The sequence below is a fragment of the Myotis daubentonii genome, chromosome 13 (assembly GCF_963259705.1).
Source record: "Myotis daubentonii chromosome 13, mMyoDau2.1, whole genome shotgun sequence".
In the NCBI taxonomy this organism is placed as follows: Eukaryota; Metazoa; Chordata; class Mammalia; order Chiroptera; family Vespertilionidae; genus Myotis; species Myotis daubentonii.
Window position 1 is genome coordinate 7,567,474 of NC_081852.1, and position 26,158 is coordinate 7,593,631.

The following is a 26,158-nucleotide window of genomic DNA, read 5'->3' on the forward strand; positions in this document are numbered from 1 at the left end:
CTCTGTCCTAAGAGGAGTGGGACTTGCTGTGTCCTTGCCATGCGGGTCTGAGTGGGACCGGAGAAGGTGCCAGTGCGGGATCTGATGCTAACCCCCACCCTCCCCACCCCTCCCCACCCCTTCCTGAGTGGAAACTGCCGTCCAGGGTTGTCAAAGAGGTCTCCCCACCTTGAGTGCGGGTCCCCAGGAGCCCCAGGCATGCCTCTGTGTGTCACTCCCAGTCCTAGAGCCCGCGGCCGGCTTAAGGCGGCAGAGTGCCCCCACTCCAGCCCGGACTGGCCCCGGGGGTCCAGCACCTGTGGTCAGACACGGCCTGTGGGGACCTGCAGGGCTGTGTGTGCAGGGCTGTCTGGTGCTGCCTGGCTGGGTGTCGTCTGGGCAGGGTCTGTCTTTGTGGGTCAACCTCTGAGGATCTACCTGGAGGCGGGGGAGGAGCGCTTTGCCTGGAGGAGTGTTTGCCTCTGGCCGCCTGTCTCTACGGATCCCCAGGTCGGTATCTCCCCCACCCCAATAGTGGCAGCAGAGAGGACCTGCAGTGATGAACAAACAGGCCGCTACTATTATTTTATTTTTTATTATTTTTTTATTTTTTGCTATTATTTTAAAAGGAGTTGTATGTGGTAGGGCTTGAGCCTGGTCTAGAGCATGGGGAGGGCACAGATTTCTCCAGACTCACCCTCCCCAGGGCTTTGCAGACGCAGTGGCGGCTAGGATGATGGGGGTGGGGAGGGTGGGGCTCGGGGCCAGGGGCTGGCTGGGCTGGGGCCATGGGCATGGGTGGGGCAGTGTTCTGCACGCCCTTCGCAGTGTGGATGCTGCTACCCTTGTACGAACTGGTCCGGGCTGGGCGGGGAGCTGGGAGGTGGGATCCCGGAAGGCTGCGGGGAGTGGGGAGGTGGGGGACAGAGGACGGAGAGGGAGGGAGGGGGAGAGGGAGGGGTGGGGCTGGGGGAGGGAGGAAAAGAAGGAAGGGCGGGAGGAGGAACAGGAGGAGAGGACCGGCGGGGCCGGATCGCTGGCAGCCGGCAGGTTGGGAGCCGCGGGGACCCGACCACGTCGTCGGAGGCTCTACCTCCGACAGAGGCAGCAGCCCCCACCCCCGCTCTGCTGACGCGCCCCCAGATCCCTCCAGCTCCCCTTCCGGCCCCCAGTGCTGCTCAGTGCGGCGAAGCGCGGCCAGCGGCCGCCGAGGAGAGCAGGTGAGAGGGCTGGGCTGGCGCGCGGGGAGCGGAGGGAGGCTCCGTCCAGAGGCCGCGCCAGGACCACACGCCTGGGACCCTGCAGGTTCCGAACCGCAGCGGCCGTCGTGGGCTCGCCCGGAGCCTGAGGGGTTCCCCCCGAGTGGGGGCAGGGGACGGGGAGCAGGACGACGAGACGTAGGGGGCAAGGGCTTGGAGAGGCTTTGCCATCGGAGCTCCGGGTTCCACAGGCATGTTCTCGCTTCTCCTGGACTCCAGCTGCGGCATGCCAATGGCTGCCCTTTCGGTGCCAGTAGGAGGGTCTGCAGGTCTCAGCCTGCCACCCTGAAGGACCCTCCGGCGCTCGCCTCTCTCTCATCCTGGAAGAGGCAGGAGGTGGGGAAAGGGCGACGGTAGCTAGCGGGAGTCAGGTGGGGTCTGGGGGGGGGGGGGGAGTCGCTGGAGCGCAGGTGCCGGTAGAGCTGAGGTCGGGTCCCTAAGGCAGAGCTGAGGTCTCTGCGGGAAGCTGTTGGAAGCCAGGAGGGCACCAGACAGATACCTATGCCTTCTAGACGCCTACCCAAGCCCAGGAGGAAGGGCAACGGGCTCAGGGCAGGGACCTCCTCATGCGCCCCCAGGGAACCACACTGCTGTGACCCCTGAGCCTCTCTGACCAGGGGTCCCTGAGGTGTGGCCAGTACCTTCCAGCTCCGGCGCTGGCCTGGGGCCAAGGCAAGAGGAAGCATGGGCTGCACTGGCTCTAGAGCCTTTACCAACCCGACCTTCCCCTGTTGCCCCCTCAGAACCTTGCTGTGCTGGGGGTGGACCCTCGCCTGGATACTGCTGCTTCCGGGGTAGGCAGGGCCGCCCCTAAGCTGCAAGGCGCTGGCGGGTGGAGGACCACCTAGCCCAGAGCAGGCTGCTGTAGTGCTCTGAGGACTCGACATTCTCTGCCTGGAACTTCCAGGCAGCCCCAGCTCCTCCATCCTGTACCGGAGTCATCCATCTTCCTGGATGCTCTGTCCTCGGGTCAACTGTGCCCATGCCCAGACCCCACCTGGACTGAACCTGGGGTGGAGAGGGTGTGGGGAGGGGGTTGGGGGGAATGGGTGAGTAGAAAGCATGGGGGTCTCTACAGGCTTACGTTAGCGCAGTGGTTCTCAACCTTCCTAATGCCGCGACCCTTTAATACAGTTCCTCATGTTGTGGTGACCCCCAATTTCATTGTTACAAATTGAACATAATTAAAGAATAGTGATTAACCACAAAACCAATATGTAATTATATATGTGTTTTCCAATGGTCTTAGGCGACCCCTGTGAAAGGGTCGTTCGACCCCCAAAGGCTGAGAACCGCTGGCTTAGAGGGATCTCTGAGGGTAGAGGTTGGGTCCTACTAGCCTTAAAACCTGGCCTTTGCTCCCCCTTGGTCTGGCTCCCTCCTGCTGCCCCTTCAAAACTAATCTCCAGACTATGAGGTGGCCCCCAGGGGATGGGGCTGCCCAGCTTCCCTGGACCACCCCCTTAGCGCTCCTATGCCACCTGCACTGGGAACCTACTGGCACAGCCCACCCCACGGCGCCAGGGCTTTGCATTCACTGAGGTGTGTACTCGTGCACACGGGCGTCGATTTCACTCAGCTCCCCAACATGCATCCTACTCACGCTCCTGCTAGGTCCCAGAGATGAAGCACTGAGCATGCCGCCCTGGAAAAACACGAAGTCTAGTGAGAAAGAGAGATTTTAATCCGCAAAGCACACAGCTATTGGGCCCCAAGAACAAAACAAGCGCTCTGCCAATACCCTTGTGGATCAGGAGTGGGCAAGCCCAGCCCTGCTCCCTCCCACACTGTCCTGGGGGAATCAGTTGGGCCTGGTGACAGCAGTCTGATGGAGGAGGTAGCAGCTGGAGGCTCACTTCACGCCCCGCCCTCTCTTATTTGGGGGCTCAGAGAGGACACTGTGCAGGTTGGTTGGTCTGGACGTGAGGAGATTGGGGCCAGGCCAACAATGAGACCAGTGCACACTACTGTCCAGCTCTGGCCCCTCGCAGGGTGCAGGTGGGTGTCAGACTGCGGGAGGGGAAAGGCCCAGCAGGTCTATGTGGCTGCTGTGTTGATGCCTCTCTGCTTCAACAGCTCTGCACCTCTGTTTCCTCAGCCAGAAGTCACGAAGATGCCCATCCTGGAGAAAGCGCCCCAGAAGATGGCAGCAAAAACTCTCAGCAGTGCGGAGGAGACTGTGAGTAACTTTTGGAGCTCTCTCTCTTATCACTACTCTCCCCACTCACATGCCCTTGGCTTCCAGAATAGTCCTGAATGGGATTTGCCCCCAGCATTTGCCTGACCCCCAGCCCGTCCCTCTCCTGGGCAGGAGGCCCAGCTGCATCCCTGCCTGAGTCTGGAGGGCTTGGCGGCTCTAGGAACAGCTTCAAGGTGCCACAACCTTTTGCAGCGGGGGTTCAGGATCTGAAGAAGGGGCTGACGCACAAATGAAAACACTGGGCAAGAAATATGCATTTAGAAGGCATGGGGGGTCAGTTTCAGATACACATCTTACCCTCAGTAAAGCACAGCAAACAGGTAGCAGATAGACCGTCTCTAAGATCAATAAAGATCAGTCAGGTTCAGTAAGCATTTACTTTGAGGCTATTAGGTCAGGAAATTGCTTCGAGTCACCACTATCTCAACAGAACAATGGTACTTGGCATTAGTCCTGCTGACAACCAAGGCCCATCGGCCTTCCGAGTTCCTTGATGCACTCTCATGATAGTATGGGCAGTGGGTGGCTTCCCGCATCAACGGAAATGCTGATAGGCACTCTCTAGCCCCACAGTGCAGGGGGAGCCCTTGACCTGGGCCAGATACTTTTATCTCCCAGGACTTCCCCCACCCCAAGTTCCACTTCCGTGCCACATCCCAGCCCTGGCTATTGTCACTAGTTCAGCCCTGGAGCTGTAGGTACCATCTTCCCCACTGACTTGAGACAAGACACCCTCCCTGGGAAGGCCTCCTCCCTCCCATCCCACTGACCTCCAGAGTGACAGAGCACATCTGATCCCCACAGTGTCACACATGTGTGTCCCTCTGCCACACTTGTCTTCTTGACATCTCCTTGACAACCACACCCCTCTCCACCCTCCCGTCCACCCCCACCCCCCTTGCTTCATTTGAAACCCTGATCAGAACTTCCTGGATTCTCCCTGTGAAGTGGCTCACCACATCGTCCTGTTTGCTGCTGCCGTGCCGACACCTCTTTTGCTGCTTCTGCTCCATGGCATGTCCCTCCCGTTGGATTGTGGCTGCCTTGTCTCTTACTGAGCCTGAGTCCAGCCCAGGGCCTGCCCACATGAACTGCCCAGGAAACGTGTATTGACCTGAGACCCCAGGGTCCAAAGACCCTCATTAGTGCTAGTCCCTGCCTCTGTTCCCACTGTGGGCCAGAAGCCCATGAGCTTCTAGGAGGAGCCGCAAGGGGCTGAGACATCCAAGCAGAGATTTCCTGCCCAGCTCCTTTTACACATCACCAATTCCCCCCTGACCCAGCCTGAGTCCCAGGGCACTGACAGGGCTCAGGGAAGGGAGGCCTATTTTTAGCATGGGCTAGGGTCAGACATGCTGGCATCTTGGTGAGGCCACCAACTAGGCTGGGCTTTCTGTGGGTACTTACCCACTCACCTACCGCACAGATCCACGGCCCCAATAGAAGGAAGAGGGAACCAGAGCAGCTGGGGGGCGGGGGAGGCCTGCACCTGGCTCTCTGGAGTGGACTAGATAACCTGAAGTGCTGTCCAGACCTGTCCTCACGAGGTCCCCGGGTAGCAACAGCACAGAGCACCTGCAGCCTCCTTCCGCCCCCTAGGCCAGTGAGCTCTAGACACAGGGCCAGGCAGGTGGAGGATCCCCATTCATTCCTCAGCGCATGCTCAGTCCCATCTGCCCGGGCAGTCGTGGGGACTCCAGCCTGTGCAGCAGGAAGAGCAGAGTGGAGGAACGCTTTCAACAGGCCCCTTCACTCCACCACCTGCCTGGGGCAGAAGGTCACCGCCCCACCACCCTAGAGAGGAGAAACCCCTGAAAGAAGGCAGCCAACTTTGTAAAATTTAAGCGATAATACGAAAATTCCTGGTTTCCAATTGTGACCAGTTAAGTGAGGAAGGAAGGGGGCAGAAAAGAGAGCAAGGGAGACAGAAGAGAACAGCCAAGGGAGGAGCAGAATGAATATGGGATGAAGACTGACTTCAGGTCTCAGCTCTGCCACCAAATTGCTGGATGACCTGGGACTATCCACTCCCTGGGCCTGAGTTTCCTCCCCTTCAGCGAGGCTAAGCCATGATATGTGAGGTCCCTGGTGAACACAGCTGGTAAACTGGGAAGCATGGGGCCCATACTCCCTCCACACTTTGGGGGCCCCCAGAGATTATGAGACTCCTCTTGGGAATTCCTCTGGAAGGATAAGGACGGTAACATTGTAACATTTAATGATGTGCCTATTTAATGAAATGCTTCTCTCATTTCATTCTCTGCGGGCCCCTCTCAGGTAGGAATTGTCATTTATGTCCTATGGATGAGGAAGCTGAGACTGAGAAAGATTAGGAGAGGAAGGACTTCCACCTCACCCCACTCCCGTACCCACAGGGAGCAGAACCCCCTCTCTGGGTTTCATAACTGCGAGGGATTTAATAAGGAGCCCAGGGCATGAGTCACCTTCCCAGGACACATCTTGCAGAATTCTGGTCATTAGGACAAGCAATGAATGATGTCTCCCACCCTCTTCCACCTGTCCACAGCTCTCCATTAGAGTCAATTGGATTCTAGAGCTCCAGCTGGGAACAGTTCCTAAATTAAGAATGACCGGCAATCACTATCAATTACAGGGCTATTTCATCTTAGACCCATTCACTAGAGTTGATGGGTCTTTCACATCAATGATCTCTTATCCTATAAGAGATAGAGGTTATTAACGCCACCTGACAGGGGAGGAAACTGAGGCCCCGAGATAGGGGTGACTTGCTTAAGATCAAACAGCTAGTCAGCAGCAGGGTCAGGGATGAATCCAGGTCTGTCTGGGATCACATCAAGGTCTTTTCCTCTGCACTTTATCCCTTGGGGTCCGGGCTGAGGTATGGGAGAGAGCAAACAGGAACCTCCCAAGGTCACAATTCTGCTGAGCTGAGCCCTGGAAACAGACGAGTCTCAGGATAGGGAGCAAGGATGGTAGCAGATGGAGACAGACACTAGGCATCAACTTGGACAGGCCTGGGCCACACATGACAGGCACAGCAAGTACCCGTGACCCTCTTTTCCAGGAGCTGCCCAAACTCCCAGTGCCCCCGCTGCAGCAGACCCTGGCCACTTACCTGCGGTGCATGCAGCACCTGGTGCCCAGGGAGCAGTTCCGGAGGAGTCAGGCCATCGTGCAGCAGTTTGGGGCCCCTGGTGGCCTGGGTGAGACCCTGCAGCAGAAGCTCCTGGAGCGGCAGGAGAAGACTGCCAACTGGGTAAGCGTTGCTGGGAGAGGGCTGACTGGGGGGGGGGGGGGGGGTGGCGGGGAGATGCGGGGGGTGGGGGGAGCAGGCAAGGCACCCATGGGGCAGGAGGCGGACTTGGAGACAGAGGGATTTGGGTGAGAGACAGGTAGGTGACAAAGACAGGGCAGATGGGGCACAGGGATGGGGGAGAAATGAGGAGAGCAAGGGGCAAGAGTGAGGAACAGACAAGATGTGGAATGTGAAGTAGGTATGGCTGGCAGATAGGGGAAAGGGATGGGGGACAGACAGGGACAAGGATGGGGCAGAGGGGCACAAGTTTGAGCAACAATGGGTGACAGGGATGGGGCAGCAGAAGATAGTGATGAGGTCAGGGAAGCTGAGAGGGTGAAAGGCAAGAATGGGCCCTCATAAGGAGGGCAGGGGACATGGATGAAGCACCAGACACCAGGACAGGAACCTGGAATGGGAGAGGAGAGAGTACAGGGCAAGGCTGAAGGGCAGGCTCGTGGGCTGCGAAACATGGCCCTAGCACATAACGGTGCAGCGTATGTTTGTGGAATGAATGAATGAATGAAGTGCATGATCCAGTGAAGTGTCCCGACTGGCCCACAGGGCTGCCGGGATGGGATCAGTGCGCTCCACAGGCAAGGTGCTCTTTCTGGGAGGGGGTGTATGTGGCCCTTGTGGGTAATGGCTCCCCTTCCCTGCTCCCCCCGCAGGTGTCTGAGTACTGGCTGAACGACATGTATCTCAATAACCGCCTTGCCCTGCCTGTCAACTCCAGCCCAGCGGTGATCTTTTCCCGGCAGCACTTCCAGGACACCAACGACCAGCTCAGGTGAGGCCACCAGCTCCCGGCTCACAGCTGGGGAGCTGCCGGAGGAAGGGTCCTGGCCCCGGCACCAGGAAGGAAAGGCTGAAGTTCGTGTCCTGGTGGAGGTTTCTGAGGCCATGTGGCGCTGAGACAGGGGCCGTCCAGGCCATGAGGTCAGCAAGGAGGTTAGGTGAGGCTGCACCTGAGGAACAAACACAAGGCCTGCCTCTGATGCATTTATAGGGGTCCGGGGGACTAATGGAGGGCATGGGCGCCCAGGTGTCCTCATAGCAGTCTTGACCTGGCTGAGGCCCTGGGAGAAGGTGGGTCCCCTCTGATCCTTCCAGTACTTGAGGCTGGAACTTGTCTGTGGGACACACTGCCCCGGGTGATCTGAGAGGCCCCTGCAGCCCCCAGCTCTGAACAGAGGCTCCGAGGAGTTGGCAAAGGTTTCTTCCCCCCAGCCGCCTTCGCCAGAGCCTGTGCCATCTGCTGCAATCTCACAGCTCACTGAGCCACTGCAATGGCCTCTGGGTCTGCTGATGACGGTGGAGGGACCATTCACACAAGGGTGGGGCAGGGACGAAGGATCTCCCTGAAGCAGTCACTGAGCTCCAAATCCCGTGTCTGGTTTTAAGACCTGAATGGGACACAGTGTGGGACAGTTCAGGGGGAGGAAAAGAACAGAAGGCAGGGCCCGTGGCCTAGAGGCGGGGCTCAGCTATGGTTGGGAGACCCCCCAGCCAGTCCTTCCTCACCAAGACCAGTCCAAAGGTCTGGGAGCACCTTCCCCCTCCCCTGCAGCCAGGGCCTCCCCTTCGCCAAAGGAAGTGAGTGGATGGATGAACAACTTCTGGGAACAGTTCTCAAAGTTGCACCGAAGTGGGCATTTTCCTCCGGATGCAATAAGCCGGGCTCATCATCCAGGAACAGTAACGGTGACCCCATTCCGCGGCATGGTTCCCTGGTGTGTTTTCCTTCAGCGCCCACTTTCCTTTTCATTAGCATTTAGTGGACCAAATTACTGACTTTTCCCAGGAGACTGAATTGCCCAAAACCCAGGGTGCTGGCCCAGTCCAGCCCAGCATGAGCCTTTCCTGGGGAAAACCCCTGCTTTTCCAGCCCTTTCCTGCGGCTTGTGGCCTCTCCTGGCTTCCTCTCCTCCTCCTTTGCCTCCTCATTCATATTCTAGTTCCCTCTCCTCCCGGAACTTCTTTCCAGGGCACCATTTTTAATCCAACGCTTGCCAAGTACTGACAGCATAGAGGTGGGTAGGGAGCAGCAGATAGCTCATCTTATTAGGGCACCACTCAGACCTGGCATCTGGTGGGTGGTCATTGAGTTTGGGAGAGATAGAAAGAGGGAGGGGGAAAGGGAGGGAAGGGGGTAGAGAGAAAGAAAGAAAGAAAGAAAGAAAGAAAGAAAGAAAGAAAGAAAGAAAGAAAGAAAGAAAGAAAGAAAGAGGGAGGGAGGGAGGGAGGGAGGGAGGGAGGAAGGAAGGAAGGAAGGAAGGAAGGAAGGAAGGAAGGAAGGAAGGAAGGAAGGAAGGAAGGAAGGACAGAGGGGGAGGTTGGAGACAGAGAGGGAGCCTGGGCCCCTGAGAGGAGAGGCTAAGGCCTCATCTCTCTCTGCAGGTTTGCTGCCAACCTCATCTCGGGAGTGCTCAGCTACAAGACCATGCTGGACAGGTAGGACTGGGCCCAGCCTGCGAAAGGCAGAGCCTTTTGATTCACCTCTCTCCCTGCCGCAATAGACAAGGAGCTCTGGAGGGCAGTGACCCTGACATTGCTGAGCTCTGTGTTCCTGGCTCCTGTCAGAGGAGCTGGGACCACACCCACCCCAGGATGACCTTTACCCCAGCTGGCCCAGCCACCAATAGCTCCTTTTCCTGGTGTAAGCGCTGTCCTACCTGGATCCCTTTAAATGCCCCCTTCCTCCATGCCTTATGTGTACACGTGAGCATGTGCACCAGGAATCTAGGACACACACGAGAAGTGGGGAAGGGAGAGCTGTAGGAGCAAGACAGGGAGTCCGCCTTGCCACCTGCTACTCGAGGGGCAGGTTCTCCTCAGTCCAAGCCTGTTTACTTGGCTTCAACCCCACTTTCCCTTCTGCCTCAATCAAACGAGCTCTGGTGTGTGTAAATATTATGAACTGTTTGTAAAACACTACAAAAATTAATTAGTAAAAAGTGGTACAAAGTATGAGATCACTTTTTGTTAATTCATGTCTTAATTTTATTTTTTAATTACAGTTTACATTTAATATTATTTTGCATTAGTTTCAAGTGTAAAGATGAGTGTTTAGACAATCATATACTTTACAAAGTGTTCCTCCTGATATTTCCAGTAGTCAACTGGTACCGTATATAGTTATTACAATATTACATCCCCATGACTATTTTGAACTACCAATCTGTACTTCTCAATCCCTTCACCCTTTTCACCCATTTCCCCAACGCTCCCCCCTCCTTTGACAACTATCAGTCTACTGTCTGCATCTATGAGTATGTTTCTGTTTTGTTTATTCATTTCTGTTGTTCTTTAGATTCCACATATAACTGAAATAATATACTTATTATTTAATATACTTAATAAAATTTGTTTTTCTCTGATTGACTTATTTCACTTAGCATAATACTCTGTAGGTCCAACCATGCTGTAGCAAACGGTAAGATTACATTCTTCTTCATGGTAGAGTAAAATCCCATTGTATATATGTACCAACACTTTTACATCCATTTGTCTATTGATGGGCACTTGGGTTGCTTTCATATCTTGGCAATTATACATGTGCTGCAATGAACATGGGGGTGCATCTATTCATTTGAATTAGTGTTTTGTATTTCTTCAGATATATTCCCAGAAGTAGAATGATGAGGTCATAAGGCAGTTAAGTTTTTAATTTTTCAAGGAACTTCCGTATTGTTTTTTTTATAATAGCTGTGCCAATTTTAAATCCAACAACAGTGAAAAAAGTTTCCCTTTTCTCCACATTCTCATCAACACTTTTCTTGTTGATTTAGTGATGATAACCATTCTGACAGGTGTGAAGTGATATCTCACTGTGGTTTTAATGTACATTTCTCTGATGACTAGTGATGTTAAGCATCTTTTCATATGTCTATAGGCCCTCTGTATGTCCTTTTTGGAGAAGTGTCTATTTAGGTCCTTCACCTACTTTTAAAATGGATTGTTTGTTTTTTTGGTGTTGAGTTGTATATGCTTTTTATACATTTTGGATATTAACCCCTTATCAGATGTATTGTTGGCGAATATGTTCTCCATTCAGTGGGTTGTCTGTTCATTTTGTTGATGGCTTCCTTTGCTGGGCAAAAACTTTTTAGTTTGAGATAGTCCCATTTGTTTATTTTTTCTTTTGTTTCCCTTGCCCAAGGAGATATATGTGAAAAAAATATTGCTACAAGAAATACCCAAGATTTTACTGCCTATCTTTTCTTCTAGGATTTTAATGGTTTCAAGTCTTACACTTAAGTCTAATCCATTTTGAGTTTATCTCTGTATAGGGTATAAGAAAGTGGTCTAGTTTCTTTTTTTTTTTTTTTTACTTATATCTTGTTCAATTTTTTTCAGTATTATTTATTGAATAGACTGTCTTTAACCCATTATATATTCTTGCCTCCTTTGTCATGTGTTAATTGACCATATGGGCATAGGTTTATTTTTGAGATCTTTATTCTGTTCCATTGATCTAGATGTCTGTTTTTATGCCAATACCATAGTGTTTTGACTACTATGGCATTGTAGTATAGTTTGATATCAGGTAGCGTGATTCCTCCAACTTTGTTCTTCTTTCTCAAGATTGCTATGGTTATGTGGAGTCTTTTGTGATTCCATATAGATTTTAGGATTATTTGTTCTAGTTCCGTGAAATACACCATTGCTATTTTAATAGGAATTGTGTTGAATCTATAGATTGCTTTGGGTAGTACGGACATTTTTACAATGTTATTATTATTTTTTTTAATCCATGAGCATGGTACATGTTTGGTTTAATTTTTATTTTCTCGTCAGTGTTTTATAATTTTCCAAGTATAAATTTACCTCCTTGGTTAAATTTATTCCTACATATTTTATTTTATTTGATATGATTGTAAGTGGGATTGCTTTCTTAGTTTCCCTTTCTGATAGTTCATTTCTGACATATAAAAATGCAACCAATTTTTGAATATTTATTTTGTATTCTGCTTCTTTACTAAATGCATACAATAGTTTTAGTAGTTTTTGGTGGAGTCTTTAGGGTTTTCTATGTGCAGTATTATATCATCTGCAAATAATGACAGTTTTACTTCTCTTTCTGACTCAGATGCCTCTTATCTTTATTTTTCTTGTCTGATTTGGCGAGCCCCCAAATTCAGGGGTCCTGGTAGAACACAAAGCACACTGGGAAGCCAGGCAGCAAGGCAAACATCCTTCCTCCTGCAGGCGGGTGCGCAGCACATGGTCCGGGAGCACTGCACACTCAGCAGGCGATCTGCTCGGCTTTTTAATCCTGATGCACGTGACCTGTCCCTCACTCTTGATTGGCGCTCAGGCGCACAGTCTTTCACGATTGGCTAATTCAAAGAAAGGGGTGGGCCTTTGCTGTTTCAAGATGGCGACTCCCAGGGAGCTGCAAGTCATGCAGCTGCCATGGTGGCTGCCAAGTCCCATGAGCCAAAATGGCGGCTGCCTTAACTGTTCTTTGACAGAAAAGATTGCTTGTTTATTCTCACACCTCTATTCCCAGTATACTGAGAGTTTTTATCATAAATGGGTGCTGGACTTCATTAAATGTTTTTTTTTCTGCATCTATTGACATGGTTATATGGTTTATTTTTCATTTTGTTTATGTGGTATATCACATTTATTGATTTGCATATATTGTACCAATCTTGCATCCCTAGAATAAATCCTACTTAATCATGGTATATAATATTTTTAATGTATTGCTGGATCTGGTTTGCTAATATTTTGTTGAGGACTTCAATATCTACGTTCATTAAGGATATTGGCCTATAATTTTCTTTTTCTTTTTAATCCTCACCTGAGGATATTTTTCCATTGATTTTTAGAGAGAGTGGAAGAGAGAGGGAAAGACAGAGGGAAATATGGATGTGAGAGAAACATATGGATTGGTTGCCTCCTGGTACAAGCCCCAAAGGAGCCTGAAAACGAGGTACGTGCCCTTGACTGGAATCAAACCCAGGACCCTTTGGTCTGCAGGCCAATGAACGCTCTGTCCACTGAGCCAAACCAGCTAGGGCTTTAATAAAATTTCTTTGTAGTGTTCTTACCTGGTTTTGGAATTAGGAGAATGCTGGCCTTGTAAAATGAGTTTGGAAGTCTTCCCTCCTCTGGATTTCTTTGGGATCGTTTGAGAAGGTTAGGTGTTGTTTCTTCTTTGAGTATTTGGTACAATTCACCTGTGAAGCCATCCATCTGGCCCACGACTCAGGTTTGTCAGAAGTGTGTGATTCCTGCTTCAATTTCATTAGTTGTGTTTGGTCTATTCAGATTTTCTGATTCTTCCTGATTCAGTTTAGGAAGATTGTATGTTTATGGGAATTTATCCATTTCTTCCACTTTGTCCAATTGGTTGACATATACTAGTAGTTGTTCATAATATTTTCTTATAATCTTTTGTATTTCTGTGGTGTCAGTTGTTACTTCTTGGTTTTCATTTCTGATTTTATTTATTTGGGTCCTCTATTTTTTTTTCCTTGAAGAGTCTGATCAACGGTTTGTCAATCTTGTTTATTTTTTCAAAGAACCAGCTCTCAGTTTCATTGAGAATCTTAAAGATTTCACCAAAATGTTACTATTAACTGATAAATAAATTCAGTTAAATAACAGAAAACAAAATAAATATTCAGAAATCGGTTGCATTGTTTTGTATTTTTTAGGCTGTATTTCATATATTTCCACTGTGATCTTTATTATTTTATTTCTTCTACTGTCTTTGGGCTTTTTTCCTAGTTCTTTTAGGTGTAAAGTTTGGTTGTTTATTTTATATTTTTTCCTGTTGTTTTGAGATAGTCCTGTAATGCTATGGTTTTTCCTCTGATGTAGGTTTGCTTTTGCTGTGTCCCTTAGATTTTGTGTTGTTGTGTTCCCATTTTCATTTGTTTTAAGGTATTTTTTAATTTCTTCCTTGATCTCATTGTTAACTCATTCGTTGTTTAATAACATGTTATTTAACCTCCATGTGTTGTGTGTTTTTCACTTTCTTTTAAATTGATTTCTCATTTCAAAAACATTGTGGTCCGAGAAGATGTCTGACATGATCAATCTTCTTAAATATATTGACTTGTTTTGTGTTCTAACATGTGATGAGACTTTTATTATTAGATTCAAAGACATAAGATTCCTGTTACAAATGTTTTTGTAAGCACCCCATGTTGTGGGTTGGTCTTTACAGTTCAGTTTAATACTCACACTTGGAGCAGCGGGGTGGTGGGACACCCACCCAGTCACCTTGATTGGCCCGAGCTCTTCTCATGGCTGCCTCTTACCCTCATGGCTCAGCTCACATATCCCAGTCATCAGCAAGCCTGTCCCTGGCCACGCCTCCTTGTCACCCTGGCTCCCTACCTGAAACCCTCCCATTTACCAGTTTGCTGCTTGTTATCTGTGCCCCACTCCCATGTTCTAGGATCTGCGCCCCTTAGAACAGGAAACTCATCTCTTGTTTGCTGCCATATCCTCCCAGATCCCAGAATGGTGCCTAGCACAAAGGAGTGCGTGATAACATTTGTTGTCTGAAAGGTTAGAGGGAAGAAAGGGGAGAGAAATATGGGGGAAGAAAGAGAAGGAGGAGGGAGAGGAAGAGGGAAAGGGAGGGAGGAAGGACACAAGACAGGCTGAGGCCACAGGGAAAAGAGAATATTCTGCCTTGAACTCAGAGGAGGCTTCTAGAAGAGGTGATGGAGTAGAAGGGGTTTCTAAACAAATTAGCTGAGCACAAGGTGGGGGTGAAGGCATGCTGAGCAAAGATCAGCATAAGCAAAGGCAAAGGGGGCGAAAACAGTAAGATCTGCACTGAAGTGCATGCGTCAGGGAGGAGGGAGGCTAATGAAGGAGCGGGAAATCCCTGAGGATCCTCTTGGCCATGGAAATGGGCATTCCACTCCTTTAAAAAGTGGAGATTTAAGCTCCTTGACTGCCATCACAGTGCCGTTCTCGTTTCTGTGCCCCGCTTTGCCTAATCAAGTTGCAGTAGAACCAATTCTGACTTCCTGCCTTGCTCCCCACTCTCCCCCTCCAGTCACTCCATCCCCACTGACTGTGCCAAGGGCCAGCTGTCAGGGCAGCAGCTCTGTATGAAGCAATACTATGGCCTCTTCTCTTCCTACCGCCTCCCTGGCCACATCCAGGACACGCTGGTGGCCCAGAAGAGCAGCGTCATGCCTGAGCCAGAGCACATCATTGTGGCCTGCTGCAACCAGGTAAGCGGCCCCCGTGGGGCAGCCTCTTGGGCTCGGGGATGACACATGTGTGCTCAGGCATTCCTGCTTTCCCAAGGGTGCTCACCCGCTCCCAGAGCCACACCGTGAGCTGGGGCAGAGTGGCCCCAAAGTGGGACCTCCGGACTCCCTGTCAGTTCCATTTCTCTCCACTGGTTGGACTTTCAGAATGAGGAGAGTCATCGATTAAGAACACCTTCAGTGGGCTGCCATCCAGCCTGACCCTCCAGGTCAGGTCAAACAGCTGCCTGGAGAATGGACTCAGGGTCATTAATGAGACCCTGCAAGGCCTCAGAACCTCCACATGCAGTGACCGGGGCCGTGACCTTCCCAGAAACTATACACAGACAGACAGCTTTGCAGATTGTTGGGACCTCCTTGCCTTTTTATCTGCACTCACTAGAGTGTTTGAGATCTATCCCTATAGCTGTATATGCAACTAGTTTGTTCCTTTTCACTGCTGGGTAGGCGTACACTGGGCAAGTACATACATTTTACTTAGCGTCTCCTACTGGAGACATTTAGGTTCTCTCTGCCACTTTGCTGCTGCAAACTGCTCATATGTGCATTCCCGTATACATGTTTCGGGGCACAAGGGTATATGTTTCTCTAAGCCTTAGGCTAAAATGTGTATTTATAAGAGCAATTGCTGAGTCATAGGGTATGCACATTTTAGTTTTAATAGACACTGTCCCCCAACAGTGGTTGTGCCAATTATACTCAATTCCCCGTAAATGTAGTGCTTTTATAAGAACTAAGAGCCACAAAAGCAAGTGTTCATTTAGCTAAGTTTAATGTGAACTTCTCTGAATTGGAGCAGCTTGGAGTCCAGCACAGTTAACAAAGTTGAGGTGGTCCCCAACTTGTGACTACTCGGAGCCATGACTACATGGGAACCTTGGGCCTGAACATCTCCATCCATTCTCAGATCTGAAGGTTCAGTGAAGGCCTGGCACCTGGCCCGGCTGCCGTGAGTGATGTGTTTGACCTGTTTCCCCACAGTTCTTTGTCTTGGATGTTGTCATTAATTTCCGCCGTCTCAGTGAGGGGGATCTGTTCACTCAGTTGAGAAAGATAGTCAAAATGGCTTCCAACGAGGATGAACGCTTGCCTCCAATCGGCCTGCTGACATCAGACGGGAGGAGCCAGTGGGCCGAGGCCAGGACAGTCCTCGTGAAAGGTCAGCCGCAGTGCCCAGCGCATCTCCACGCCCATCTCATCCTCACGTCCATCGGCTTTCCCTCCGCCAGGGTCGGGAACCATGCCTCATCCCCATCTGCCATCGCACTGGAGCTGAGGCCTCCCTCCAACTCAGGACCCGGTGGCAAGTCTTGCTGTCAGCTGAGGTTCCTTGACGCTGAAAGCACCTTTGGTGCCTCTTATTTCATCTGACCATGCTCTAGCTCTCTGGGTGACACTGGCTAGCACTGGAACCCTGGGATTTCTGGGAACACTAGTGGGGGGGCAGTGGGGAGGGAAGATTTTGAGCTGGAGGAAGGCTGGCAGCAATTAAGCAGTTGTGCTTTACTTGTTGGCAGGGCTGGTTCTCATTTGAGGGGTCTGAGTTGCTGGGAGAGCCGTCAGATGAGGATTTGGGATGGAGCCCACCTCTGGGAGGGTAGTTGGCTGCCTTCTTTATATGAATTTTTGGTCCTAAACTTTTCATAGTTAAGCTGAGAGTTTCCAAGCACCCCTATAAGAAATCCAGTTATAGTCTTAACATTTTAGAAATCATTCTTCTGGAAACTACTTTTCAAATCCAAAGCCAGCTCTATTCCCAGGAACTGGGAGAGCCTTCCTTTCTTGCCCATGTTAGAGCCTCCTGGATGAGAGGTGAGACTTCCATAAGCCTCCGTCTGTCCCTCAGGTTTTCATTTGGCCCGGTGTCTATCTAGACTCCCCAAGTGTCTGCAAGCTGAGGACGTGTGCTAGGCCTGGGAGTGTAAGAGATAGGATGAAGTGCCCTCCAGCCCACTAGATAAGAACAGGGGAAGAGAGGGCACGGTTCAAATACACAGTAATGTGATATTTACCCATGTAAGGTAACAGAGACAGCAGTGCCAAATAAGTGCGTCAGGACTTCAGAGTGGGAAGGGAGCCCTTCTAATTGGGAAGATTCCAAAAGGCTTTGTTGGAAGAGGTAGAAATTGTGCAAATCCCTGTGACATGAGTGAGAGCTGCAGGAGGGATGGGTGGCATACAGGCTGGAAGACTGGGGGTGGGCAAAGCGGACTGCCCATCAGGGACATCTGCTCTGCCAGTACCATGAGGAGAGCAGCCAGGCTGGCAAAGTGGCCATGCTGACCGTACTGGTAGAGTGAGGAGGGAGCAGGCCTGGATCTCTGGCAACAGGCACTGCATTTTCTGGTCCCCTCCCTAGAACGTTCGTCCCACAGGGCTGGCTGGCTCTTTGCACTACTCAGAGCTCAGCTCAGCTTCGACACCTCAGGACTTCCTTGAGCTTTTCTCCCCAATTATATTCTGTCCCTTGGTCCTGTTTTCTCCTCTTTATCGCATGCTTCACTCCCCAAAGTCAGCTTTTCCTTTGCTTGATTCCTGCTGATTATCTGCTGCCCTCCCCCAGTCATTAAGGTCCAGGAGAACAGTAAGGGCCCAGCTGTATTTGTTAAATAAAAGAATGAAGGGTTATTAGGAATACTGGGGCCCAGACTTATTTCCCACTTACCAATGAACTATTCTTTCATTCAATTGTTGGGCACCTGTGAATACTTGTTTCTAAATCGGGGTTGCACAGGCCACAGGGAAGTTGGAGAGCTGAGCCTGTTCTCATGAACCTAGCCGCCAAATTGGAGAATTAATAACATCATTTGAAAGTGAGTTCATTCCCTCAGTAGACCATGGTCTAATCAAATCCCACTCTTCTCCCCTCCGGGGACAGTGACAGGCATCAAAATAATGGTTTTTGCTTCCAGTACGGTTTCCACTTTATTAGCAGGCCAGGCCAAGCCATCTCCCTGCAGGACTGCCAGGGATTGCCTGGAGGTCTCAGTGCTTGGGCTGCCCTAATTGGAATTAATTTGTTAATGGCACTTGATCTGGTTTTCTGAATGGAAGTACTGTTTCTGTGGGAAACGTGACAGAAAGGAGGGGGTGCACACGCCTTCCCTTTGGAAATTCAATTAATCCAGTTAGCACTGACTGTGTCGTCTGTGTGGCAGGAAACCATTTCTTCCCAGAGCCCTCTTCTCTGGAGCAGCCCTTTCCCACAGAAGGCAAATGGGGAGGCCATTTAGAAAACAATTTCAGTGTAAAAGTAAAAGATTATGACAGCTTGGGCTAGGATTAAGAGGGAGAATAGAAAGACATGGGTGGGGTCTAGATATATTTCAAAGTAGGAGAAGGACAAAAGAAGTGAGAGGTGTTTCCAGGTCTTTTATTTGAGCAACTGAATAGATGGTGGTCTTATTCGCTGAGATGGGAATCAGGTTGAGAAAGTGGCTATGAAATGGAGAAGTCTTTTCCAAGTATGTCAGGTCTGAGATGCCTTGAGTCATCTAAGTGGAGACATCAAATTAGATCTATGTGTCTGGAACTCAAGAGAGAGGTCAACACGGAGATATAAATTTGAGAGCCATCAGCACATTAAGTGATATTTAGTCATGGACCTGAGTGAGATCATCTAGAAGCAGAAGAATGGGGCGTCAGAGGTCAGATAGAGAAAGATGCTGAGGGCATTGAGAAAACAGCCCTGAAATCAAGAGAAAACCAGATGAGTCACAAAGATCCAAGATGGAAGGAAGAAGTGGCCAGCCACGCCGAATGCTGCAGAGAGCTTAAGGAAGAGTCACCAGTGACCTTCACAAAGGCCAGACTGGAGTAGTGGGAAGAATGAACGGTCATATGCTGATGGAAGTGATCCAACAGCAGGAGGAAATTGTGTTTGAGGTCAATGAGTAGAATTAGTAAGTGTGGATGACACTTTTCAGACATTATGGGATTAAAAGGAGCAGAAAAATTCAGGAGTTGCTAGAAGAGGGTTGGGGTCAAGGGAAGTGTTTTTATTAGTAAATGCAAGGGCATGATAGTATGTAGACAAATACATGGACATAATCCCATAGGATAATTAATGAGGAGAGAGGTGATAAATAAAAGGGTAAAATTATTGCAAAGAAAGAAGAAGATGAAACCCAGATAATAGAGGCCTTTGGTTGATGCCAGGAAAATGGAGATCAGAGGTCCATAAGACTGTGCTGTGGTAGTGGAAGTATGAGAAGTTTTCCAACTGGTAACTTCTGGTCTCAGATTAGCAGAGCATGGCCATGAGCTGAGTGGCAGAGGATGGTATTCTGAAGACAAAAGAGAATGCATGAGTCCTAACCAACTTGACTCAGTGGATGGAACATCAGCCATAGACTGAAGGGTCCTAGGTTTGATTTGGGTCAAGAGCATGAATCTCAGTTGCAGGCTCAATCCATGGCCCTGGTCAGGGTGCATGTGAGAGACAACCAATCAATGTGTCTCTCCCACATCAATGTTTCTCTCTCTCTCTCTCTCTCTCTCTCTCTCTTTCTCTCTCTCCCTCCCATTCTTTCTAAAAGTCAATGGAAAAATATCCTCAGATGAGGAGAGAGAGAGAGAGAGAGAGAGAGAGAGAGAGAGAGAGAGAGAGAACACGCATGAAATAGCCTCTTGGAAAGTAGGAAAGAGAGCTTACTCATGAAACTTGATAAGATTTATGGACTGTTTCAAGCTCATATTTGAGGATTTGGGGTCATACATTTAGGAAAAACTAATTAGCATTGTTTTGCACACAATGTTTCCCTCCACAATGTTCAGCTCCTCAGGTTCAGGCAAGGAGAAGGTATATCACCAGGTTTAGCCAAGGTTGGTGAATAAGACCGAGGGAAAGGGGGAGGTGTGGGAAGGGAATGGTTATAATGTTGGAATCTAAACTGAGTCTGCTAGGGCTACCATAACAAAGTACACATTCTGAGTACTAACCCAACAGAAATGTATTTTCTCACAGATCTGGAAGCTGCAGGTCTGAGATCAAGGTATCAGAGGGGTCAGTTTCTTCTGAGGTTCCTCCCTTTGGCTTGCAGATGGCTGTCTTTCCTTGTGTCTTCACTGTGTCCTAATTTCCTCTTCTTATAAGGACACCAGTCAAGTTGGACTAGGTCCCATCCTGATGACTTCATTTTACTTAATTACCTCAATAAAGACTCCATGTCCAAACACAGTCTCATTCTGAGAAACTGGGGGTTAGGACTTCATCTTAGGAATTTTGGGAGAACACAATTTATCTCACAATGGGAGGGAAGTGAAAGACAGAGGTGCATAATGGATAATGGAAATAGGTAATGTGGTTCATGGTTTGGGAGATGTTATTGACACGAGTCATGTTGCAATGGGGGTAACCGACTGTGTGAACCAAAAGGTGACGAGTATGGTCAGAAGGTTGGATGCTTGAAACTGAGACTTCAGGAGGTGTCCCTGGTCCTGAATTCCCAGATGTGATTATGGGAGTAGGGACTGATGTTGGACTGCCACAGTGGGGAGGTTGAGAGTCTGAGAGAATGTGAGCCGGGTTATCCACATGGACATTGAAACTACCGGGACAGTGATTGGAGTAGTGATGGGGAGGAGGAAGCTGAATAAGGAGCCCAGATCTGCACGCTGATGAGTTGTGAGAAGGTTGGTGGAACACAGCAATTAAGGGAGTGTTGGCTATGATGGGAGGGTAAACGTCTAGCAGGTGCAACTACAAAGGGAAAGGGGGGAGGAGGAGTCATTTAGGAGTGGGAACAGGGAGAATAAAGTCACCTACCTGACCTGGCCCTTGGGGACATGAGTGTCAAGGAAAAGAGTCTGTGAAAGGGCACAAGGATGTGTAACCCTCAGGGGATACCACCTTCAGGTGAGGCATAAGGTGAACAGAGAATGCATTCAGAAGAAGTTAATGATGCAAGAGGACCAGCCATCACTAGTCAGGCATCAGGAAGGGTTCAGGAAGGAGGAAAGGCGAGGGCAACAGACCCAGGAACAGCGGCCATCATTGCACACAACACTCCCCAATTCTTAACACCTGGGAGCTACTCTCTCCTAGTTCCAGGCAGGCCTGTCTGATGGTTATGGGTCTGGGACATCTTTCCAGCCCCATAGTGGGTGGCATCACAACTAACACCATGGGGTGGGTGCTTTCCAGGCCATCTCTGCTGAAGGCCCAAGGTCTCCACCTCCCTTCCAGGAACTGGGCAGAGACCAGTGCCTGTGGCAGTGGGCCCAGGCAGGTGCTGTCCTGCACGATGCCTGCGCTCAGATGAAATCTGCCCTTAAATTCTCATAGGGTCAGCTGAGGCCCAGCGAGGCTATTAATTTCATTAACCCTCTCTCCTCAACAGAAGAGGCGGTCCACCCACCCCCAGGCAGGCTGGCTCCCTCTGTGAGGTCCCAGGTTCCTCAGCCCAACCTCCCTGCTATGCCATTGAGAGGGTGGAGGTCACAGAAGTCCAGTGGCACCACCGTGGCACAGCCCACAAGCAGTGGGGCCAGATGTCTGCTACGAAATCCATGCCCTCCCTATGTGCTCAGTGTCCCCACACCTCCACAGCCCCTCACACAGTGCTTCTCATACAGTGCTCACTGACAACGTGGTGCAGGGCATGTGTGTGTACTGTCGTCGACATTGGCAGCCGGATCATCCGCAGCCAATGCCGAGAGACCTCCTGGGAGAGTCAAGGCCACCAGGACCATCACTGGTCTTTATTGGGGAGACTGGAGTAAGCAGGATTATCAGAACACAAATCGGATAAAACCAAAGGAGTACCTCCAAAAGGAGTCCCGAGGGCATTTGTGGGTCTCCCCCCTATGCCTGTCCTAGCCCAGGAGGGCTTCCTGCGCCAACTAGCACTTGAGGGTATGCCCACTGCTGTCCTTGTGACTGGGGCTGGCCAAGGACACCAGGGTTCTCTAACGAACCCCTTAAAACACACACACACACACACACCCCAGATTCCTCAAGCCCAGTGCTTTCCCAGTAGGTCAGGGGGAGGCCCGGGATCTCCATTTTTAAGCACTACCTGGCGCAGCCAGGTTGGGACCCCATTGTTACTGGCCTCTGTGCATGGCGGTCTCCCTTGATGCTGAACCCTGTCCTGGGCACTTCGTTGCTTTAGGTCTTCATTTATAGCCCCGAGGGGAATCTCATCCCCAAGGAATGGAGGAGGCTGTGTCTCCCACGGGTTGAGGGAACCCCACCCTTAGAGGTGTCAGCTGCAGAGCTGGGCCTAACCCAACAGCAGGGCTTGGCAGGCGCCCATAATTAGGGACCCCCAGAGGGATGTTCATCTCCTCTCAGGACCTTCCTTCCCAGCGAGCTGTGGCTTTCTGAACCCAGGAGCCAGCACCGTTATCCTGGTCTGGAAATGTGATTATACATTCGGCCCTGAGTCTGGAAGACTACAGCGCCTGTCAATTTATAGGAAAAGGATAGCCAGCTCGGAGAGCCCACACCCACCCCACTCCAGCCTGCTGGCTTTCCTGGGTGCTGCTGTGATGATCCAGCCAACAGGCCTAGAGGCAGATGCCTCCGTTTACACAGTCCCATAAATATTTATCCCCAGCAGCCAATCAGAGCTGGGACACTGCTGTCAAGGGGGGAGCTGACAGAAGGCGGCTGGCTCTGCAGAAGGCCTCGGTCACGGTTTACAACCACCACTCAGGATGGGCGTTTGGCTATTTAAATATTGTCAACCAGAGATAGGCAAGTCTGCTGATTTTAAAACCAATTACACATTAGCAGCCTCTCTGATTTAATTGGCCCAGAAATACCGCCTGGGCTCTTGAGGCTGAATGCTGTTTTCCCTCTTGGGGGGAGGTGAGGTTTGATCCAATGCTCCCTCCCACAGGGGACGCATGAAGGCCAGAGCACCCACACAAGCAGAGGCACCTGGTCTCGGGCAAGAGGGCTGGCCTTGACCCGACATCCCTGCTGTGCCCTGGAACCCGGCTCCCGAGGCTAGGGCATGAGGACAGCAGCCCTCCCTGTGGGTAGGACCATGGCAATGCAGAGGGCCAGCAAGCAGTGGTCTGGTGCCTGGCACACAGAGGATGTTCACTAAGTGAAAGCTTTATTAGATTTGGGGAAATGCTCTGGGGACACAGCCTCTCTGGAAAAATCTGGTGAGCTGAAAATCGGCACCTGTTGAACGGGCACTGTCCATGCAGCAGTGACGGTGGCCTGTGGCCACAGACTGAATGGTCTGTCCTCCTTGCCTGGAACCCCAACCCTCGTTAACTCTGGGATGCTCTTCAGCTTCCCTCAGGTCCGCCATGTACCACATGCCCCGTGTGCATAGGTTATAGACACCTCTCTTTCAGTCCCCCCTGGTTGCCATGCCCTCACTTCCATGAAATCGTGGGCAGCACAGTGGTATTTGGGGTACAAGGCAGCTGGGATGTGGTTTGGGTATCTCCTGCTTTTCTTCACTCACCACCCCTCCCCTGATCCCAGAAGTATGGTAGCTCTTTACATCTGCCTTTGTGGGAAGCATGGTTAGAGCACAGAGGAAGAAGCAATTCTTGGCTCTTGAGTTCTGTTTTTTAAATTAAATTACTGTAAACATATTTGGGGGTAATTGTAGGTGCATATCGACTTGTAAGAAATAATCTTGACTCTCCCCTTTTCCTACCCAATGCTAACATCTTGCCAAACTCTAGTACAACATCACAACCAGGATGTCGCCACTGAGATAGTTAAAATACAGGACTTTTCCATTCCTTTATAGCTACACCCACTTCCTCCTGCCCCCACCCTTCTCAACCCCTGGCAACCACTAATCTGTATTATTTCAAGGACATTATATAAATGGAATTATATAGTATGAATCTTCTGAGGTTGGCCTCCCTCCCACCCCACTCAGCATAATTCTCTAGATTCATCCATGGTGTTGCATGTGTCAGAAGTTCATTCCTTTTATGTAGTCCATCGGCACGCATGCATCACAACAGGTGATGTAGCCATTCACCCATCGAAGGATGTTTGATTTTTTCCCCTTCAGATAAAGCTACTATGAACATATATGTATAGGTTTTTGTGTAATTGTAATTTTCATTTCAGGAAAAATGCCCAGAAATGAAATTGCTAGGTCATGTGATATCTGCATGTTTAGCTTTTTGAAGAGACTACATTCCCATCAACAATGTCTGAGCGATCTACTTTTTATGCATCCTCATCAGCATTTGGTTTGTCACTATTTTTTATTTTAGTCATTCTGATAGGTCTGTATTGATACCTTACGATAGTTTTAATTTGCATTTCTCTTTATGATTGATGGTGCTGAATATCTCTTCACCTGCTAATTTGCCATCTCTATATCCTTTTTGATGGAATAGTGGCTGTTTGGATTTTTGTTATTGTTTTCTGTTGTTCTGTGAGTTCTAAGAGTTGTTCATGTTCTTTACTAGCCCTTTATTGGATATGTGGTTTTATATTTCCTCCCAATCTGTAGCTTATCTTCTCACCTTCCTAATAGGATGTTTCACTGAGTAAATGTTTTCGTTTTGATAAGAAGTCCAACTTATCAAATTTCCTTTTTATGGGTTCTCCATTTGGTGTCAAGTTTAAGAATTCTTTGCCTAGGTTTAGGTTCCAAAGATTATCTTTTTAATTTTTTCTAAAAGTTTTTAAATATTACATGGTACATTTAAATTGATGATCCATTTTGAATTGGTTTTTTATAAGGTGTGAGATTTATGTCCAGAATTTTTATTTATAAATTTATTTATTTTAGCTTGTTGGTGTTCAACATTTGTTGAAAAAGGCCTCCTTCCTCCTTTACTTTTACACCTTTGTCAAAATCAGTTGGGCATATTTATGTGGGTCAAATTGCTTGTTTTCTATTCTCTTTCATTGGTCTATGTGTTGATCTCTTTGCCAATACCACATTCTTGGTTATGTGGCTGTATAATGTCTTAAAATTGAGTATACTGATTTCTCCAACTTTATTCTTTTTCAAGATTGTTTTAGCTATTCTAGCTCCTTTGCCTTTTCACACAGACTTTAGAAAATCTTGTCTATACATACAGAAAGCCTTGCAGGGATTTTGATGGGAGCTGTGTTGAATCTGTATGTAAATTTTGGAGAATTGACATCTTTGCTGTGCTGAGTCTTCTGATGCCTGAACACAGTGTATCTCTCCATTTACTTAGACCAGTGATGGTGAACCTATGACATGCGTGTCAGAGGTGACACGCGAACTCATTTTTTTGGTTGATTTTTCTTTGTTAAATAGCATTTAAATATATAAAATAAATATCAAAAATATAAATCTTTGTTTTACTATGGTTGCAAATATCAAAAAATTTCTATATGTGACATGGCACCAGAGTTAAGTTAGGGTTTTTCAAAATGCTGACACGCCGAGCTCAAAAGGTTCGCCATCACTGACTTAGACCTTTTTCATTTATTTCATCAGTGTTTTGTAGTTTCAGCACACAACTCCTGTACCTTTTTGCTAGATTTACACAGAAGTGTTTCATTTGTTTTGCATTAATTTTGGTGTTCGTGTGTTTGTTACTGGGATACAGAAATACACTTGATTGCCGTATGTTTATCTTATATCCTGCAAACTTGTTGAACTCATTTATTAGTTCTAGGAGAGTTGGTTTTTTTCCTTGGGATTTTCTACATAAACAATCATGTTGTGAAAATAGGGGCAGTTTATTCCCTTTCTGATCTGTATCCCTTCTATCCCTTTTCTTGACTGTTGCACTGGCCAGAGTGCCTGGTACTATGTGGAACAGCATTGGCAAGACTGGGTGGTATCTTTTCTTGTTCCTGATTTAGGTGAAAAGCATGTAATCTTTCACCTTTAAGTATGATGTTAGCTATAGTCTGTTTTGTAGATGGTCTTTATGAAGTTGAGGAAGTTACCATCTATTCCTAGTTTTTTGAGATTTCATTATGAGTAGATGTTGAATTCTGTCAAATACTTTCACTGCATCAATTGATATAATGAATTTTTTTGCAGTCTCTTAATATGATGGATTACATTGATGGATTTTCTTGTATCTCTGAAATAAAGGCCCACTTAATCATGGAGCATAACTCTTTTTATATGTTGCTAAATTCCATTTGTTTATGTATTGCTTACTATTTTCGTATCTATATTCGTTAGGATTATTGGTCTATAGTTGTGTGTGTGTGTGTGTGTGTGTGTGTGTGTGTGTGTGTGTGTGCGCGCGCGCGCGC

At 48.9% G+C, this 26,158-nt stretch overlaps 1 protein-coding gene across 3 annotated transcripts in view; it reads left to right on the top strand.

Annotated features, from left to right (window-relative positions):
• The first annotated feature begins 981 nt into the window (after positions 1-981).
• The window catches only part of CHAT (choline O-acetyltransferase), a 52,704-nt gene continuing 27,527 nt past the window's right edge, over positions 982-26,158 (top strand). Inside the window, exons 1-7 of one of the 3 annotated variants that reach the window (XM_059662096.1) lie at positions 982-1,199; positions 3,315-3,417; positions 6,485-6,676; positions 7,387-7,505; positions 9,116-9,169; positions 14,748-14,928; positions 15,949-16,126. In XM_059662096.1, coding sequence (XP_059518079.1) covers positions 3,352-3,417; positions 6,485-6,676; positions 7,387-7,505; positions 9,116-9,169; positions 14,748-14,928; positions 15,949-16,126 — 790 coding nt within the window. In that variant the 5' untranslated portion in view covers positions 982-1,199; positions 3,315-3,351. The remainder of the gene's footprint in view (positions 1,200-3,314; positions 3,418-6,484; positions 6,677-7,386; positions 7,506-9,115; positions 9,170-14,747; positions 14,929-15,948; positions 16,127-26,158) is intronic. The other 2 variants (XM_059662095.1, XM_059662097.1) reach the window with 2 other exon arrangements.